The sequence below is a fragment of the Chionomys nivalis genome, chromosome 8 (genome assembly GCF_950005125.1).
Source record: "Chionomys nivalis chromosome 8, mChiNiv1.1, whole genome shotgun sequence".
NCBI classification, from domain to species: domain Eukaryota; kingdom Metazoa; phylum Chordata; class Mammalia; order Rodentia; family Cricetidae; genus Chionomys; species Chionomys nivalis.
The window spans coordinates 58,741,309-58,760,895 of record NC_080093.1 but is presented as its reverse complement, the minus strand read 5'-3'; the positions used below and the strand labels follow the sequence as shown (position 1 = coordinate 58,760,895).

Here is a 19,587-nt window from a genome sequence, read left to right as displayed (position 1 = left end):
TGTGTGGGGGCATATTCCTTGCTGCCTACAACCAATTCTGCAATGTCAAATGCATACAGTGCCCAGACCTGTAAAATGCCATTTGCCAAATGCAGTGGGGGCCATTATCAATGAGCCATGAGGTGTCATGGCACTGCAAAAAAAAAAAAAATGTATGGTGAGAAGCTGCACCATGGTGGGGGCTGCAGACACAGCAGGCTTGCCTTCTGCAAGGCACAAGGCAGACCTGTCTTCTCACACAAAGCAGACCCTTCTTCAACACACAGGGCGGGCCCACTTTCTGTACACACAAGGGAAGGATTCAATTTCTGTGAACACAAGGCCTGCCTTCTGCCACACAGAGAAGACTAGCTTTCTGCATGCACAGAGATGGCCCCCCTTCTAAATATACAGACCTACCCAGCCTCCCTCTCTGTACACTGGATCAGGAATGATTTCCAGAGCTTTCTGGAATATTCTGGGTCCTCAGTCTAACTGCTTCCTGGTTACTGAATAGTTTTTTTCTGCAGAATCGTGTTAAGCAGGCACAGTCTCACCAAGGCAGCCCTGGGTGAGTACCTGGTGAGCCTGGAGGCACAGCAGCATGCAACAGGCACCAGCCCCTTCCGCAGCTGCAGTGGATGTAGACACGCACAACTGCAGAAACTGGAACAGCTCTGTGGGAAACATCTGTGCTTGTTGTTTCAAAGTCAGTTTTTAATTCTGGAAGTCATTCAGATGATTAAAACGAAAATTAATGTGTCGCTGTTATTTAAATGCCAATTGCTCAGAATCCGAGGCCAGTCCATTTCCCCAGCACCACAGGGAGCTTGTATCAGGTTTCAAACTCAGGGCACTTGTGCACAGACCAGCTGGGACAGCTTGGCTGACAGTCATGCTGTAGACAAGAAAGTCAAAAGGCTGCCTGCCCTTCCTCCCAGTTCTTGAACTCTTGAACCATCAAAGATGCTGGATAAAATTCTCCTGTGGTCACACAGGATTTCTTTGGCCTTCCCACAAAGTAACCTCTTAAAGGCAAGAGCTGAGGCAGTTAGAAAGCAGAGGCCCTCAAGACTGGGAGGAGAGGCTTGGCCCTAGGGTCCCACAGAGTTCTGAGTCTGCTTCATAGTATCCAGTCCTTCACAGACCCAACACCACCTCCAGAGGGAGGCACAGCAGCAAGGGGCCAGAGAAGAGAAAAACCATCCCCTGCTGGACCACAGTGTCCGGCCTTGATGATAGTGTCCTGCCTATACCCTTCACAGTTCTGCAAAGTTTTGTGGGCTTCTTCTCAGTTCTGAACTTAGTTAGGTTTCCCTCCAACCTAACTGTGGCATTCACTGGAGAGAAGAAGCCATTCTAAATTCTAGGTGTCAGAGACATAATGGCCCAGCAACTAGTTTCCTCATCATCCTTTTGTTTACTGAAATATCTCAGGATGAAGGACCAAGGAAGTGAAAATGGATAATGTTTCTGAAATAAGATTTCATTTTTTGTTATGCCAAGTGTCCGCTTCTTCTACTAAGGGACATTTTTAAAGAAGAAAATGTTGCCAACATGCTTGACCCAAAGCCTTTGGATTTCTCGTCCAGGCCTGGGGAGATAATGAGAGGAGCTGATACAGAAGCCAGATGCAGGTGAAGGTACTTGATGGGTCCAAGAAAGCCGCATGTTTCAGTAGGATATCCATTCAGGTCCTACCGAGGCCAAGGGCTACTAAGTTCATGTGTTGTTCCACATATAGAGGACAGACCAGTGACCTTGTGAGAGACACTAAAAAGGAAAGGACACGTTCTATCCCACACATGCAGCCATGCAATGACAAGCCAGTTTGATAGACACCTTCATGTCACTAAGTGCCACATGTAGTTTTGCAGACAGGTCCACAGCTTCACTTCCAGAACTTATAAGACAAGGACTGGATGGATTGCAAGCAAGACCCAGAGGCAATATCCAGTCAGAACTGCCTGCCTTGATGTAGTATTTTATACAACACAGGTATGCCCTGAGTAGGGGGTCACCGTGGCCACTTCCACGGGGTTCTGGAAGCTGAGCACGTGGCCCCAAACTTCAATGCAATATCCAGAGCAGATGCCAAGAGATAACCAACGGCAGCTGCTTCACAGTTAAACTAATTTTTTTCCTTAACTCAGTGTAGTCGAAGTGCTTTCTTTTCACGCCACCAAAGCATCAAGGGCAGATAAAATAGGATGGGACAATGCCACCTACCTATTCCTCTTAGTTTTCACACTTTGGTCCTCACTGCCATCTTCTGAAATGGATCCATCACTGCTTTCAGCTGAAATAAACATCACATTAATACAGTTGAGGGTCAGTCTTAGTACTCTGGAAGCCAGCAGCCCCTCTAAAAATTAGGAAGTTGGATTTCTCTTAGACATTGACATTACTACTATGAACTTGCTTTCTTTGGTACCTATTCCTTTGAATTTTAGTAATATCAGAAAAGATACCTGACTTTGACATCAACCTGATTGTTGATGTCAAAGAGGCCATCTCTAGCCCCTGTGCCTCCAGAGGTCAACAACCATTGCTCTACCTGCAGGATCAGTCCTTCCCAAGCAGGTATGAGCACTGCCTCTCTGCCAGTTGGCCACTGAAGTGGTAGCTTCTCCCCATTGGTCTCCTGGTACCCAGGGCTTTCCTCCATCCACCGCAAGAGCAACAGGCCCTTCTGGCATACCATATGATCTTTACCACAGAACACCTTTGTCCAAAGCCTGACCATCTGAAAGATGTGTTACTGTTTTCAAGCTATATGGTGCAGCTCTGGAATTACTGCATGAAATGAGAGAACAGCAAATGTGTGTTGGTGCCCTGGGGTTTCCGGTTTGACTGTAAAAGAGCAAGAATGAATGAGAGATGGTTTTAGAGCCTTGTCAATTCTGACCCATTGCATGAACTTTGATCCCAGTAAAACAAGAGGTAGCCTAGCCTGTTTTCTCCTCTGCATCTGTACACTCTCAAACCCACCATCTCTATAAGCCAGTCATAGTGCTGACAGTGGAGGAAGGGTGGGGTCAGCTTGGCAGAGTGCATCACCAGGTCCCCACACTTCTACCTGGGTCACACACTCCCATCAATTGCTGTGTATTGTCTTGTCGTTTCTGAAAGGCCTAATGTCCCTGCTCTAAACAAGTGTGAAACTCACAGGATAGTGATTTCACTGCCCCACCTCATGCCAAGATAAGATTTTATGTAGCCAAGGTGGTCTTTAAACTCTTGGTCTTCCGACTTGGACCTTCCTAGCTTTTCTTTTAAGATCTTACATTTATCATTAGGTACTGACCTGGAAGCTTCATCTCTACAAGGGCTATCTTTCATAGTACTGAAGTTACTATGCATATTACTAGGGTGGAAATATAATTAATACTTTTATCCTGTTATGAACCCTTCCATATGCAATAATGACCAGCCTAGCAAGATAGGCCCATTAGTGCAATAATGACATGGACATCATAGAAGTAACCAATCGCTTTCAAATTGGATTTAAGACTCACTCCATAAGACAGAACTTGTTTCTAGTGCCATTAATAGGGCCAAGAACCCAAGGTTAATTAGGTCCTAGAACCTATTACTGTTATTCTGCCAAATTGGCATAATATTAAAATGACTCCTCAAGACCTATGGTTGCTCCCCTAGAAAAATGCATCTCTCCACACTCACAAAGAAGCTTTCCTTTATAGTAGTAATTAACACAAATACCCACAGTTGGCCAAAGTGCAGAGACTAAAAGATGGTGGAGCACTGAACCCTAAACGGGATACAATACTAAACATTCAAAGGTCTCCAGTCACCATGGAAAGGGGCTGGACGTGGAATGCAGAGGTCAGAGGAGGTGGCCAGAGGTGGTGAATGACTAAATCGAAACTGTTTTCTGAACAAGATGGACCAATTGCTCATATGAACTAACCTTGGCTGTGACCATAGGCATAAGATCTGTACAAGACCAAGTCAGACAAAACACCATCATGGTGTCAGGAAGTACCACCCCCTAGATGAGGAGCTATGGGCAACTGATGACTGCTTGAGAGACAGACAGTCAGTTTTCTTCAGGGATGTGTCCCCTGAGAGGCTAACTGTGTCTGTAGAAGGTCTTACACCCGTGAACACACTGGCAGTACTAGTGGACTCTATGGGTTATCTTGATTTATAATTGGGAAAGAAAGGTAGTGGCAGGGGTGAGATTGGATAGAAAGGAATGAGGGATTAGACTTGACCAAAATACATTATGCTTTTGTGTGAAATTTCTATTAATGAAAAATAAATAAAAAATCAATCTCTAGACCTTTTTATGCCCTGCATTTTGGATCCTAGGAGTACCTCAGTTAACCGGTCAACACCAGTCTGTCTATTCATACATAGTTCTGCTCTCAACGTGGGGTGTAGGATGAGAGGACCAGATTCCAGACACTTCCGGTTCATCCATGAGACTGCACATGTCTTCTAAATATTTCTCCTGCCTGTATATCAAGGGTATGATTCTAGTTTGACTGCGACAAGTGACCGGCCAGTTTATATCCACTTGTCTTTTCCATAATCTCACTTAGGAATGAGGAGATTGGCAGTGGCAGGTCATCACAGGGGCTGGGGGCAGCTCTACTGTTTCACCCCAGCACAATCCAGAGAAACCACGATCAGTGATAAGCTTAAATGCATAGGCTGTCCAATAATTATATAGATACTATTCAAGATAAACATGCAAAATGTTGGTTATTGTTTGGGAGGTCTTTTGATTATTTTGAATAATCTCAACACGAGTAGAGTGTTTTTGTCCTGATATAAAAATTCATAAATCACAGAGGACAATATTTTCAAATTTGACTGTCTTTAAAAGTACAATATCAAACAGAATGCCACACAAAGCAGATCTATCAGGTTGGTCTCTGCCATTGCCACTGATTGGAATCATCCTCTTCACACCTGGGAGCCTATGAGCACCGCTATTCACAAGGGCAGTGCTGGCATAGGGAGAGGTTGCTGTCCTCCACTGACTTTAGGGATGATGGAGTAGAAACAATTGTGACCATGTCCAAGGAAAACAGCATACTGTATAAAGTTCTCATGAAAAATCAAAGATGATCTGAACCAGCCAGCAGCAAGCTGGGTCATCAGTTTCCTAAAAATAAGGGGGAAAAAAAACCTCATGGAGTTACCAACTGAAAGTGCCTAGATTACCTTGTTGAACCAGTTTACAAAGCACATGGAGAAACAGGAAAGAACTTAAGAGGCTTGTCTGAAGGAATCCCACAGGCTGACTCCACTCAGATAAATCAGACATGGGCTACTGAAAGCGCATAAAGCCTTACTGCAAAGCGAAGAGGAAGCTTCGGACACTAATCTCACAATGATGTCCTATACAGCCAACATGGCGGCGGGGTGCGGGGGAGCGTGGAGGCTAGGAGATGGCTTAGTGGGTAAGCGTGCACACCACTCTTGCACACGACAGGAGTTCAGTTCCCAGCAACCACGTCATGTGGCTCACAACAGCCTGTACTCCAGCTTCAGAGGATCTGATACCCTTTTCTGGGCTTTGTGAGAGGATGCCGGGAGCCAAGGGGAGGAGGGGAGGAGAGCACAGGGAGATACTGCCAAACTCTGACAGAGCTTCTGTCTGAGAAGGTGGAAAAGCTCCAGGAGTAGCTAGTAGTGATGGCAAACAACATTGTAAATAAACTTAATGCCACTAGATGTACATTTTAAGACGGCTAACTGATAAGCTGTATGCTACATATATTTTCTCAGAATAAAAAAATCATGAGCAAACTGTTTTATGGAAAAGATCAGAGCTCATGAAAAATACTGGAAAGAGATGATAGTCAAACACCTTAATCCCCCAATTTACGGGAGTCCCTATAATTCAGTGAGAAAGACAAACACGAATGTGTTCCCAGAAACGCAAAACAAATGGCAACAAACCTCTGGGAATCACTCAGAATTAAAGAAATGCCAACTGAAATAAGGAATGGCTTTACATTAAGTTCCGGTGATGCACGGTGCTGGTGCGGAGAGCATCCGTGGGAGTGTGTGCTGATGGATTGATCCCTTCCGAGGAAGACTTCACAATGTTAGAAGCTGAAAAGGCATGCGCCTGATGATATAGCAAGTCCAATAACATGGAATTACACAATAGACACTCTTGTGAAACTGTGGGTATGGACTGACATAAACAAACACATGTTAAGTTACATAACTCATAGAGTATGGTTGACTAGCTAGCATTAAATCCCCTGTATCTCTGAGACAGTGTTTCTTTCTGGGAGCGGAGGGATTACTCTATGTAAATGTGTGTCAGGTACGGTCTGTGGTTGAAACCTAATAGAGAATCATGGAATTAAATAGTGGCAGGTGAAGCAACCGTGCACTCAAGTGTGCTCCTTGGGGTGTGAAGGGTGCCTGCATGTGATGTGTACCCGCGTTCCACGTGGCCACAGGTTATAGAGGAAGAGGCAGCCACTCCTCCCTGCCAACACTCCAGGAAAGGTGTGTCCATGAGCCCAACAGTGCTGCGGCCGTTAAAGGAGCAATCAGCTGTGTCCTGGTTGGAGTTTAGGCCTGGTCTACAGGTAGGAACCTGTGTTCAGTATTATAATTCAGTAAAAGAGGCCTGAGACTGGGGAAATTACAGACCTCAGCTTCTGCTATTCCAGTAGCTTAAATTGATGTGATGAGCCTGTCAAACTCCTCCAAACATGGCTTGCTTTTGTGCGTAGATTACTGCTGCTGTCAGCTCACAGTCCGAGGAGCCTTATGGGCAGTAATCAGAGCAGAGGTTTCATTCCTGATGACTGCAACTGCAGGGAACAAGTGTCTATCTGTGCTGTTGCTGTGGCTTAGTGACCTGATGCTCAGCCCTAAGTGGGAGAAAATATTTGTAAATGTGTGTGTGTGTGTGTGTCATCCCTTTCCAAGCTTCAGAGACATCAGGGAACATAATAGAAGAAGGTGTGAAAATTTAAGAGCTATAGGAAAGGGAGCAGTCCTCCATGTTGGGCACATTCACCACTATCTTGAAGCGTAGTTGTGAGCACGCCCATGACCCTGGGCCTATTCAAATTTCTTTGTGGAGGGAGAGCCTTACAACACTCATGGGAGCCTCAAGAGATCTTTCTAAGATCTTCATGAGGTCTTCCCTTCCTGAGATTATATATGAGAGAAGCAATGGGCCGGAGTGGGACTCTTCATTAGTGCAACTGTGCGTAAGTTGCCCAGAGGACTGGCTACTGTGTGGCTGCCCACGTAAGCAACCACAGTAAATGGATTGGCGCATCAAGCTGACTTGGACAATCCTTTCTTTTGTCTGCTGGTACCTTATCTGATACTAATACACTTTCCTTCTGTCTCTCTAGGAAAAGCAATGATCCTTTGGTAACAGGGATCATAAAGGGGTGAGACAGCTGCCAGCGGAGTGGGAAGCCAGCTTGCAGCAGGGACAAAAGCCAGGGAGCAGAACACAGTCAGAGTGAGCCCACTGTGCAGCTGGTCCATCTGCAGATCAAGCCAGATGCCCACAGGTGCTAGTACTGTCTTCTCTGTGCTCCTAGGGCACATTTGAATTAAGGGACCAATGCAATGACAAAGAAGCTCATGCTAAGAAAGAGCATGGCCTATGTGGGAGCTGATGTTACCCTAGAGGCTGCCCATTCAGGAGAGGATTCTATGGGATGTTTTGTTTGGTTGACCTGAGTTCCTTGCTGATATTCAAGAAGGAAGCATGGCATTGTGGGAAAGATCGTGGAAGGCACATCTCCAAGTTCACTGTCAAAGGTGACAATAAGTGCACTGTTCATATCCTATGCTCTAATGCCACAGTGTCCTTTCCAGCCTTCTTCTTCTTAGCCCAGAAATGGGTGGTTAGGTCCCTAAATTGGTCGGCTCCTCTTGCCTCAGGGCCTGCAATATTCCTTATGCTTGTACCCCATATGTGACATCCAGTGTCATCAGTCCTATCTCAAGGGAGATCAAGGCCACTGGCCTGGATGCTCACTGTGCTTGGTTTCCACACCTTTAGAAGGCGCATGGCTTTCTGATCTGCATGTGCTTACTATTGGAGGCAATGCCAAGTGTCAAGCCTGGGCTTGATTAACCTCAATTTAAAAAAACAAAAAACAACTGATTGGTTTAGAGAACTATTCCCTCTTCCTTCCCTTCCCCTCCTCCCTCCCCCTTCTTTTCCCCTTTTTTTTCTTTTGTTTGGTGAGAAGTGGGTGAAAGTTTGGTTCTGGGAAGCCAGATAGATTAAGGTTGTGTGGTTCCATGTAACAGGCAGGGGCTTGGAGACACAGAGTTACACCGATTCTTTCTTCTATTATGGAATGGGGGCTAACTAACATGGCTCAGTCCTGAACTGCCCACTAGCCTTGCCTGATGAATGCAGGCCAAACGCAGCCATGAATAAGGGTATTATGACAACATCCTAAGACCCCCCCCCCAGTGTCAGCTTTTCTTGACTTTATTTGTTCCTTTCCCAGCTGAAGACCCACATTAAACTCTACCTGCATTCTGTCTTCCGCTTCTTCCTAAAGTCCATGTGGGACTTTCCCAAGAGAACATGGCTTCCTCCCCCTTCTTATCTAGTGTCACATACAGAGATTGACCAATTTAGCCATTGGAAGGGACCTCAGAAAACAAGACTCCTGTTGCCTTCACGGTGCAAACATCAGTCAGAGTCCTGGCTGATACAAAAGACGTAGCATACAGAACTCAACTCCACTGTAAATAAACTTCAGTCCCTCACACAGAGCTGAGCAGGTGGAGTCCCTAGCCAGAACCTCCCACATTTAACCCAATTCTTCTTGAGCTAATGAAGTGCGCCCTTACACTTTTGGGAGGGTTCCAGCATTTGCCTTTCAGTGGCCACCTGGTCCCTTTGTGATGCAGAGACCCAGTACACACTGTCTCGGCCACACAATGCCTGGGAAGAGGCCCCTTCACCAGCCGCAGCTGTGTTTACCCTCAGGATGATTTTATATCCTACTTAGTGAAATGCATGCCACTGTGAATCCACATTTATCCTGAATATAAATGACTAAAATATTTGCACAGCAATTGAAGCTGAGTGAGCTCTTGTTTGTCTCTATTGCCCAGAAGGGAACAAGGGATTGTTAGCCAAGGCTACCTGTACCCGATTTCTCCTGTGAGACCTGACCAGACAGCTCTTCTTCAGCCTCAGGTCAGACCCACCAACCTTCAATTCCTGATCCCACATCTGATAGACCCATGAACTCAGCAAGATACCTGTTCTGCACCCCTTCCTCTGTAAAGTAGGGACATAGATCATGGAAAGCAGAGATGCCTCCCAACAATGTCACCAACCTCACTGAAAGCCTGGAAATGTGTTAGGTCACTCCGAGAGGAGACTCAGAGTTTCTATATAGTTTACCTAGCGATGGAGATTGTCCTATACTATGCCCTGGATAATGAAAAGTGCCTAAAGAAGATGTCAGGAACTGGAGAATGGCTCAGAGGTTAAGAGCACTGATTGCCCTTCCAGAGGTCATGAGTTCAATTCCCAGCAACCACATGGTGGCTCACAACCATCTGTAATAAGATCTTATACCCTCTTCTGGCCTACAGGATACATGCAGGCAGAACACTGTATACATAATAAATAAAAAAAAAATCTTAAAAAAAAAGAAAGAAATGTTAAGAAGACCAGAGATGCCTCCCAGTTGTTTTGAAGATGCAGGAAGGAGAAATGGATCAAGAAAATCAGAAGGCCACTGATGGATATATGTGAATATGTAATATAAATGTTTGTGTGTATATGGGTATACATGTTTATGTGTATGTGAGTGTGTGTGTGTGTTAATATATGAGTTAATATATGTTAGAAAGGAGGAGGAAGCAGATACTCCCCAGAGCCTTGGAGAGGACATGCCTCGCTAGCACTCAGGATATGCACATTGGACTTCTGCACTCTGGTACTGAAATCTGGTCTTTTGTTTCATTGTAAGACAATTTTTGGCAGTTTATTTTATTAGTAATTCATGCCCAAATCCTGTGGTGCCATCCTATAGGACTGTGAGAATTTCTGGAACCAAGTATGGGAGTTTCTTGTTAAACATTTCTCTCCATCCCCTGCCAAGAGAATGCCTGCTGCTTCTGTCCTGACCCGGGCCTCCTGTTCTCTTCAGTCACTGGGAGGAGATAAAACAGCAGGAAGAATGGAGTGATCACTATCTGACTTCCTGTTCTCCTCTACCTCAGAGGAGGCGCTCAACAGCCAGGTATTTAATACGCTCTGAATTTAATGTTTTACTCTATTAGACCATCCAATGAAAGGACCTCCCAGGGCAGGAACAGGATGAATTCTGTGATCATGGCAGGTGGGATGTAAGGACATAATGCTGCCAGTGCACTGGCCAGGTGACAGAGAGATTCCTACCCTTTCACAGTAAGAATGGACATTGCTGCTGCTGATTAGCACAGAAAGAACTGCACCTCCTAGGCTTGATGACCATGAACAGTCTGATGGAGAGACAAATGTGACTGCCTCTGATGGGAGGAGCTTGTACAATCCTAGAGTGTAGCGATGGGTGAGGCCTCTGCTTCTCATTTCACTTTAGTTCAATAGCAAAACTGCAGAGTCATAAAACATCTGGATACATTACAAGGTAATTAGATGGTAATTTGGATCTTCTCTAAAATCCCTTAGCAAGGCCAAGAGAATGAAAAGGCGGATTCCCTCCTTCCCTGCTGAATGCCCAAGGATAAGTACTTGAGTTATACTTAGTAAGCTGACTGATCCTGAGAGCTCATACATCCCTGGGTAACATCATGAATGTCACACTGCACACACAGATACACACAGGCACACACGTGCATTCACACACACACACACACACACACACAAGTGCATACCCATACATACATAAACACATATACACATATTCATATAAACAGAATACACACATGCACTCTCATATGGACATGCATGTAAACACATAAATATGTGCATACTCACATTTACACATACATATTGATATACAAATATATTCACATAAATGCATGTACATGCATATTCACATATATACACATGTATACCCATATATATTCACATACACACAAACACATACTCACCTAAACATACACACATTCATACACAAACATTCTCAAACACACAAATACATACACGTATAATTATATGTACGCATGCCTATATATTAATATATATATATACACTCACATACACATAAACATGTATACCCATATACACACAAACATTCATATACATATACACATAGATATATGTATATACATATACATACATATGAACCTGCATAGGTTCATGCACATTTACACACATTCATATACACTCACACACATGCATATTCTTTCTTGTATATTACCTATTCTCTTTGTCTCTCACGTACTCAAACATGTTCACACACATAAACATTTCCATACTTACACACCAAACTCATACTCTCTTCTCTCTTCTCACACACACACATACTCTCATGTCCACATGGACTCACATCCACACGTTCACACATTCTCTCTCTCTACACACACACACACACACACACACACACACACACAAAGCCTGATGTCAGTTAATGTGGCTGACATTGTACAAAGTTCATTTTATTTGCTTCTTGGAAACCAGTGGGGATGGACAGATCAACCAGAGTGCTAAATTGTTCTGTTTAGAATAGAAAGAAGCATCTATCAGTATACTCCAATCCAGACTGGATCCCAGCTGAAGAAAATATAAACCAAATGCCACTGAGAGCCATCTTCCTGGAGCCTGTCACACCAACAAGGCCACATCATCCCTGAAGAACCAGCAGCCAGGGAAGGTGCCACAAGGCTGATGTTGGCTGGAGACACCAGTTCCTCCCTCATTCCTTAATTAATTCTCCAGAAACACCTTCTTCTCTAGATGCTTGCCAGGTCTCGTGGAGTTAGAAGTTCTGGTCTCAAAGTACAAGTCTACCTGGCAACTAGAAATTGCAAATGGAGGCCATTTGCAATTTGCATGTCCTTTAGAATTGTGTGGAAAAATGCCCACTGTCTCATCTTCTCTTAAAGGTAAAAATGTCCTTGTGGTCACACATTTCAAAATTGCCCCTCCTCCTATCTATCTATCTATCTATCTATCTATCTATCTATCTATCTACCTATCATCTATCTATCTATCTACCTATCTATCTATCTATCTATCTATCTACCTATCTATCATCTATCTATCTATCTATCTATCTATCTATCCACCTCAAGGCTGTGCTGTCCCCAGGTTGTGATGTCAAGTTAAGCTACTCAGACATTCCTGGGTGTGTCCATTAGACTTGACACACGACTCTGCATTTGTCCCTAGAAAATGCGATCCCTGTTAGTGGGATAAAATGGAGCACTGACCTACTTGACTTAGGTGACTGAGGCCATTTTCCCCTTCCCAGATGACCCTGTAGAGGTTTTAGAGACACCTCCCTGTCTCTTCAGATCTGGCATGATTTGGTCCAAACAACAGGAGAGAACCATGCACTCAACTCTTAATAACCTCATTTCTTCCTCGTTCCTGTTAGTCCTTGGGGCAAAATCAAAAGAGCACACACAAGTTTCTGGAAGTCACATCTTTTAAAAGGTGTGAATAGCATCATCACCATCCATGGAGCAAATGAAGTCATTGCCAGGGAAAACCTTGCCAACTGTTTCTCGGAAGACATGAAATCCTCCTGCTCTTTCTGACCTGTGCACCTTCTCTTGTCTGAGAGCCAGAAGCAACTGATCTGCAGGGCTTGGAAAGAAAGCCTCTCTGGTGATGAAAATGCCCCTCTAATTAAGATATCACTTCATCAAAAGGGGAAAACACAGTCAAAAGTCCAGTTTCATTGTCTCTGAACACAGGGACATTTTAACATTTATTTTTCTTTTTTTCCCCCCAGTGAAATATACACCTATGACGTCATCATCAGCTGTTTTCTCATCATCAGCTGGGAAAACTCTCAGGAGAATATTCTGCTTAAGTGAGATAGAAATGCTGCATTGTTCTGTCTCATTCATTCAGGACTAAGTTCGGCTTTCTGAGAGCACCTAGTTCTCTGTAGTACCGTGAAGAGCTAAGAGGGATTTAATTTGCAGCCTTCTAACTGGCGCTGACTTAACAAGCTGATGTCCTCTTGTTCAGCTGTAGGTAATGTGAAAAAAAATCACATCAAGCCCTTAAAATACCTTCTAAAATTAAACAACAACTTCCTTTAAAATGTCAAGATTCAATGCCCACCACTCTGCCTTTTCAGAATGTATAACCACTCTCAGCATGGAAGGTGAGGCTAGCCTGGTGTGGGCCTGTAATCCCCACCACTTGGACAACTGAGGCAGAGGAATTAAAAATGCAAAGCCTTTGAGGGCTACAGTGTTCAAGGACAGCCCAGGCAACTTAATGAGGCCCTGTTTTCAAATAACAAGTAAAAAGAAGCCAGGGGTACAGTTCAGCGATCAGAACTCCTGTCCAGCGTGTGTGACACATATTCAGTCCCCAGCACACCTCTTGAAGGATGCTATGTCAATCTGTGTGCTTGAGGAGTAGGGCTTTCCCATGCATGCACTACTCACAAAAATACATCTGCTTCCCTGACAAGGAGCCTCTCACAGGATGCTGGATGCTCTTCTCCCACTCTTGGTGAGATAGGATTCATAGGCTCGTCGGTCAGAAGTAGCCAACTCCTCACCTAGCAGGCCCTTCTATGGGATAGAAGGCCCCTTGCCCCACCCCCATCTGTGGCTTCCATTAATATATAGCCATGACCTCTGTGGTCCAGGGGCTAGAATGATCATGATCCACGGTGTTGAAGGAAACACACTCTCATTTGCCCACATCTGCTCTCCAGTGCCCATCAGCAGGTGAACGAAATGAAAGCCAAAGGCCACTGACCCTGCACGGATGACCTCATGGGATGCAAGGAGAAGCCTGAGCCCAGCACTTGAAAGGGTCAAGTTTTCAGTGGGAAGTGCCGGGAAAACTTAATATGTGAGTCTTCGGTCCTCAACACGACTCTGTTATAACTGCCCCCCAGCGTAACCATGAGCAGCAGCAATGCCTGCTCCTGCCCCCAGACAGAGCACAGCCCTTCCACAGGGTCACCCCATCCCCTGTTAATTACTTGCTGAGGCCTCCAACTTGCGTTTGTGGGGTGGGTCCTCGATGATCCTCTTGAGGTCCCCACGGTTCTTCAGGTCCATGGGCTTCTCCCAGACTGACAGCTGCATGGTCGGGTTGAAGAAGAAAACCCGGTCATCCCCTGTCCAGACCACACACCTGTAAAAGTTGAAAACTCGCCTCAGTCACTTTCAGAGACACCTGGTGAGGAGCGGATGCCCACACCCCTCTCTCAGAACGCCCTTCGGGACTGAACTCTAGAGGTCATGAAGCCATTCCTGTAGGCATCAAAAATAACAGCAGAGCCCTTCCCTGGGGACACTCTGTGCTCCTTCTCACACCCTCATTTGGTTAATAGGCCTTATTTCCATTCTGTCACCAGCAAGGATTCCAGGGTCAGAGAGGTCAAGACCCTTTCCGCGACCACAGAAAGCCACACCCGCCCCAGTGCAGAACACTGCCTGACTCAGCTTGGTGATATTTTCTCTCAGGCCTGGGCGCCTATGTCCCCTGCTCCAGGTGACTATTTCACTGCCTTTCCCATTCCGTTCTGTATATCCATCAAAGTAACGATAAATGGACTGTTTGGCCTAGCAACTGAGCCCTTTCTGCTCACCACACTCATGTTCATGACAGCCTCATACTTTCATATATGGACTCCTAAAATAAAGGAAGAAATGGTATCTTGTTTGGTGTATTGTTCTCTCACTTTGAGAGAATGAGAAATAGACACAGAAGAAGAGAGCCCTTCTCCAAGGTTGACCACTGGCTCTGGTCTATGCCTCCTGTTCTTAGGAAGCTATAAGAGCAAGCCTGACCAAGGCCCGTTTCCTATCCCTTAAAACTTACCTTAGACAAGGCAGCCCTCCCTGGCCTCAGCTTCCCATAGTAGCCTCTAGTTCTTCCCCATGATTCTCTGTCCCACAGAGAGGGTAGGGCAGGGTGTGTGTGTGTGTGTGTGTGTGTGTGTGTGTGTATAATACTGTCCAAGAGAGGACCCCTGGACACCCAGAGGGTCAGTGAGACACTGCTGGGCCTTCAATACCTTATTCACACATCACCCTAGAAGGCTAGACAGGAGTGTTTGCATAAGAGCGGCTGCTCCATGTGAAGGCCAGTTAGCTTTGTTCCGTGAGCTGTGCTGAGGGCCCAGGGCTGGGTCCCATGTGCTAGCAGCTGAATGGAATAAGACCCTAATGACCTGAGGTGGCCCACCAGATTTCTTAACCAGACCAGGTTTCACGGTGGGGCAGACAGACTGACAGTCTTCAAATTATCCACATTCAGATCCCAGAACCTACAAATAGGTTGCCTCACATGACAGAAGGACTTAGAAAAAGATCTTGAGATGGGGAGATGTCCCAAGTCACAGAATGGTCCGAAATGCCTTCATAGATTCCTTGTGAGGAAGCAGGAGACTGTGGATGAAATTAGAGAACACACACAAGCACATGTGCATGTACTCACATGTACATACATGTGCATTCACACACACACATTCTCACATGTGGACAGTAATGGGGAGGTACCGTGTTACTGGCCTTGAAGGTGAAGGAAAAGCCATAAGCCTAGAAATCGCCTAAAGTTGGAATATACAAGGACATAGTTAGATCTGAGACCTGCCCCTCCAGGCATGCTAACTGCTTTTGTTTCCATGATGTTCTAGTCTAGACTCTGCTTCTCTGAGGCATCTCTAGCCTGGATCCAGGACAGAGAAGTTTGGAGACTGACTCTTTGGTGACCCTTGTGTGGCTGTCCAGGAATGCCTTTATCCATAGTTCATGTCTCTCCAGTAATGAAGGTATCAAAGGGGCCACTTTCTCCAGCACTAGCTGGTGACTGAACTCCACAACCTTTAGAAGTTGGTCTTTGTAGACCAACTGATGGTGCTTCACGCTAGGGGTCCATCAGGTTGTGTCAGCACCCATTAAGTAGCACCCAAAGTCATTAGCTATGTGTCCAGAAGCTTTGGCTTCCATGGCTTGGTCGTGATACTGGGAGGAACACTGTGACTAGTTCTCTTGTCCTCCTGTCCTCCACCTTTGGGCTTGCTCTTGCCCTTTCAGGGAAAACAAGAAGGCCTCACCTGATCATCACTGTAATTAGGAAAAGACAGTGGAGGTTCTTTTATTCTGAGTGTCCACCTTTTTAGGGGGAATGGAAGCATGGAGAAGGAGCACTGTGTCCTATTCCCAAGGTCTTGCCTGCATACTGCCTTGGCCTACTGCAGGCTCAATGCAGGCTCAATGAGCTAGGTTCACTGACCTCCTCACAAGGGCTTAGAGAGAGGCTGTCTGCTGTGCAGTACAGAAACTGGGGCATTTAGTGCAAAGTGAAAGACAATTGCACGTACTATGGGTCATACACAGTGTAGCTCCTTAGTGGGCTTCGCAGACAGGGTGGCCAGCAGAGGCATGAACTCCTAATGGGAGCTATAATCCTTCCTCCTAGTTAGGGCTTCCCCTAGGGACTGAGCAACTGGCCACACACCAAGCTGCTTCTTAGTCCCTGCTAGGTCCCACAGGGCTGTGCCCTTTGGGGACTGGAAGACAGTAGACTAGGTCACTGTTGAGATCCTCGATGACGAGTGAGTGAGGGAAGCAATATCCAACCTAGACACTTCCCCAGCTGTAACCAGGCTTCCGGCGGCTTGCTGTGTCTGCAGAAGCAGGCTGAATTGAAACTCCCAGAGGCTGTCGAGCCATTCACAAGTCTTACTTGGATTATCTTTTCTTCTTGAAGCTTGAATGGACTTGGCCCAAGAGTAAAATTCTTGGAGCATCCTGAGTTCTCTGCATTCTTGTCTGTTTCCTTTAGACTTGAACTGTTTGATTTGTCTCCAGGAGAACAGGGTCTGTTCCTTTAGCTCTGCCTCTGCAGACAGTCAGAGGGGCACCATCCTCTCAGCAGGTCATTGTACCCCAGGGTCCCATAGGCACCTAGGATCTGGCATCATACTTTAGTCTTGCTACCCAGAGCTGAACAACTGACTCTGAAGATAGGGGACTCTGGGCTGGAAAACAGCCTTGGAGATCTGCCGTTAGTGTGAGCTTGCCTCCTCTGTCTTTGAGACACTCTGATGGACCCGTGGACCTACCACTGTGTCCTACCATGGTCCCACTCTTTAAGCTATTCCCTTCTAGAAGAGAACTTGTCTTCCCAGCCTCATGTCTAACTTCTAGCTCTTACTTAAATAACTTGGTGCCAGGACTCTGATCGAGGTCACTGTTGTGGCCTTGGGTGGGGATGCCCATGAGTCTGGCTGCTCTAGTTTGGCTTTTTGAAACCCTTCGTTGTCTGAAGATGGTTAAACGAGGACAGTGTAAGAACAGAACTAGGCCCCCTACCTGCAGGCAACAGTTGTGTAGCTGGGTCTGTTTGAGGGGCCCCTGAGAGTGGAACCAGGATCAGTCTTTGGTGCATGGCTTTTTGGAGTTCATTCCCTGTAGTGGGATGCCTTGCTCATCCTTGATGCAGTGGGGAGGGCTTTGGTCCTGCCTCGGTTTAATGCTGACTCCCCATGGGAGACCTTAAACTTTCAGAGAAGTGAAAGGAGGGTGGGCTGGGGGAGAGATGTGGAAGGAGTAATAGGAAAGGAGGGCAGGGGAACTGTGGTCTACATATAAAATAAATTTTAAAAAGGGAGACAGTACATGCACGGTCCAGGACACAGTTAGACTCCACAGATACTCCCGTCCTCTGAATGCTGGTCTCTTCTTCCCTGGAGGAGCTTCCGGTAACATGCAGCAGTTACACCTGTGTCCCATGCACTGTGTCTTGGGAGTCCCCCCCACCCCTGCAAGATGAACCCCATGCTGGGGTAGGGCTATGCTTCCAGGGAGTTTGGTGGTGGCAGCTGAGGTGACAACAGTGGCCCTTACTTTCCCATTACCTTCTGTACAGTGTTCAAGTCCAAGGCCCAGGCTCTCCCAGCAAGGCCTGCCATTGAAGTAAGGAGGAGAAACCCTCAGTGAAAAGAACCCAGCCAAATACCATCTGCTCATCCGGGGAGGTATTGGCATGCTTAATTAATACCACAAACGGAAAGGTATTTGAATGAGATTTACTGGGGAACAGGACTTGGGAACAGGGGCAGAGGACCCAGGAAGGAGGGGAAGCACAGTTGCAGGTCAACCCTTAGGGACAGAAATCAAGGCAGGGAGGGGGGCACACATGCAGCAGCCTCCGCTAATTCCAGTCCCGCACAGGGCTCCAGCGGTTTCTCCTAATGTGGAACAGATGGTTTGCTACAGGTGGTCTGTGGAAACCCTAGCTGTCCAGAAGGCTGAGGTGACAAATTGAGTTCTGGTAAGACTGTGGTCAGAGAAGGGACTTGGGCGTGAGAGGACTGGAGAAAAAGAGAAGCTGAAGCCAGATGAGCGAAACAGTCCTCTGCTTTGGTTGAGACGAGCGGAACTCCTGCCCCAGAGTGCTGGAGTTTAATCATGACAGGCTATCAGCTGTGGATCCTGGGCTGCTACCTGGAGATTTCCCATCACCTGGAAACTTGACTCAAAGCAGATCAATCCATGTGGGAAAGGTGGAAACTTGGACGAGCAGCTTCCATGCTGGGGGTAGATAGATACATCGAGGCAGGTGGATCTATGTAGATGGTCCAGGAAGTTATGCGGTAGAGGGTTAGGAGTCCCTACCCTACTGAAGGCATCCTAGACCTGAGGCTGAAAAGGTATAAGGGCTGCTGGCCACAGGGTCTCCAGTATAGGGAGAGAAGGCAGGGCTGTGTAGGTTACAGTGACCTCCGGAAGGGGTCACCTGAATCTTACCACAGGCCAGAGCAATACAAGGGAGCTGGATTCATTGCCTTTGGCAGTTGTGTTCCTTTCCCTGAAGTGAAAGATGCAAGGACCCTTGAGGACACAAATCTCAAAGTTTTCTGCTGTGAGACCCAGGTCAGTATCTCCGGGTTCTCAGGTGTCTTCTCTCTACCTCCCAAGCACTCTTGTCCACTAAAGAAACAGGCTTCACACCTCAAGATTTACATCGATTTGGCCACCTTATCCCAGGCCTCCTTTTCACAAAGATGAAATGCTGTTGCACCTTCTGAGTTCTGTGGGAGGCAGTGGCTTCAGCGTGTGGCGCTCAAGTACAAAGCCACACCAGCGCGTCCCGCCCCAAGAAGAGCTGGCACTCTGCGGTGCCTCAAGGGGGAGAAAACGTCGCCTGTTTTCCATCTTTCCACCACCAAACTTATAAAGCCAGGGAGAGATGGAGCTAATTAGAGACCTAATGGAGCATTAGCGTCTAGGGGGAGGAGTGACAATTAACACAGTACACATTTATATCCAGGCTGCAAAGAACCAGTTCCTCTGCCCGGAGGAAGCATGGGGAATTGAACTGCAGGGCCAATGACAGGTAAATAGATGTGGTTCCCAGGAGGAAATCTGCCCATCCACTTGTTCCAGTTGGTTTCAACTAGACGGAGCTGGCTATGACATGCAAAATTAATTTTATGTTTCATTTTATGC

The 19,587-nt window shown here is 46.3% G+C and overlaps 1 protein-coding gene across 1 annotated transcript in view; it reads right to left on the bottom strand.

The window, feature by feature from the left end:
* The window catches only part of Tcerg1l (transcription elongation regulator 1 like), a 184,150-nt gene that overhangs the window by 37,936 nt on the left and 126,627 nt on the right, over positions 1-19,587 (bottom strand). The window contains exons 7-8 of the mRNA XM_057779012.1: positions 14,106-14,260; positions 2,209-2,278 (exon numbers count right to left, since the gene is read on the bottom strand). Of these exons, the coding sequence (XP_057634995.1) occupies positions 2,209-2,278; positions 14,106-14,260 (225 nt within the window). The remainder of the gene's footprint in view (positions 1-2,208; positions 2,279-14,105; positions 14,261-19,587) is intronic.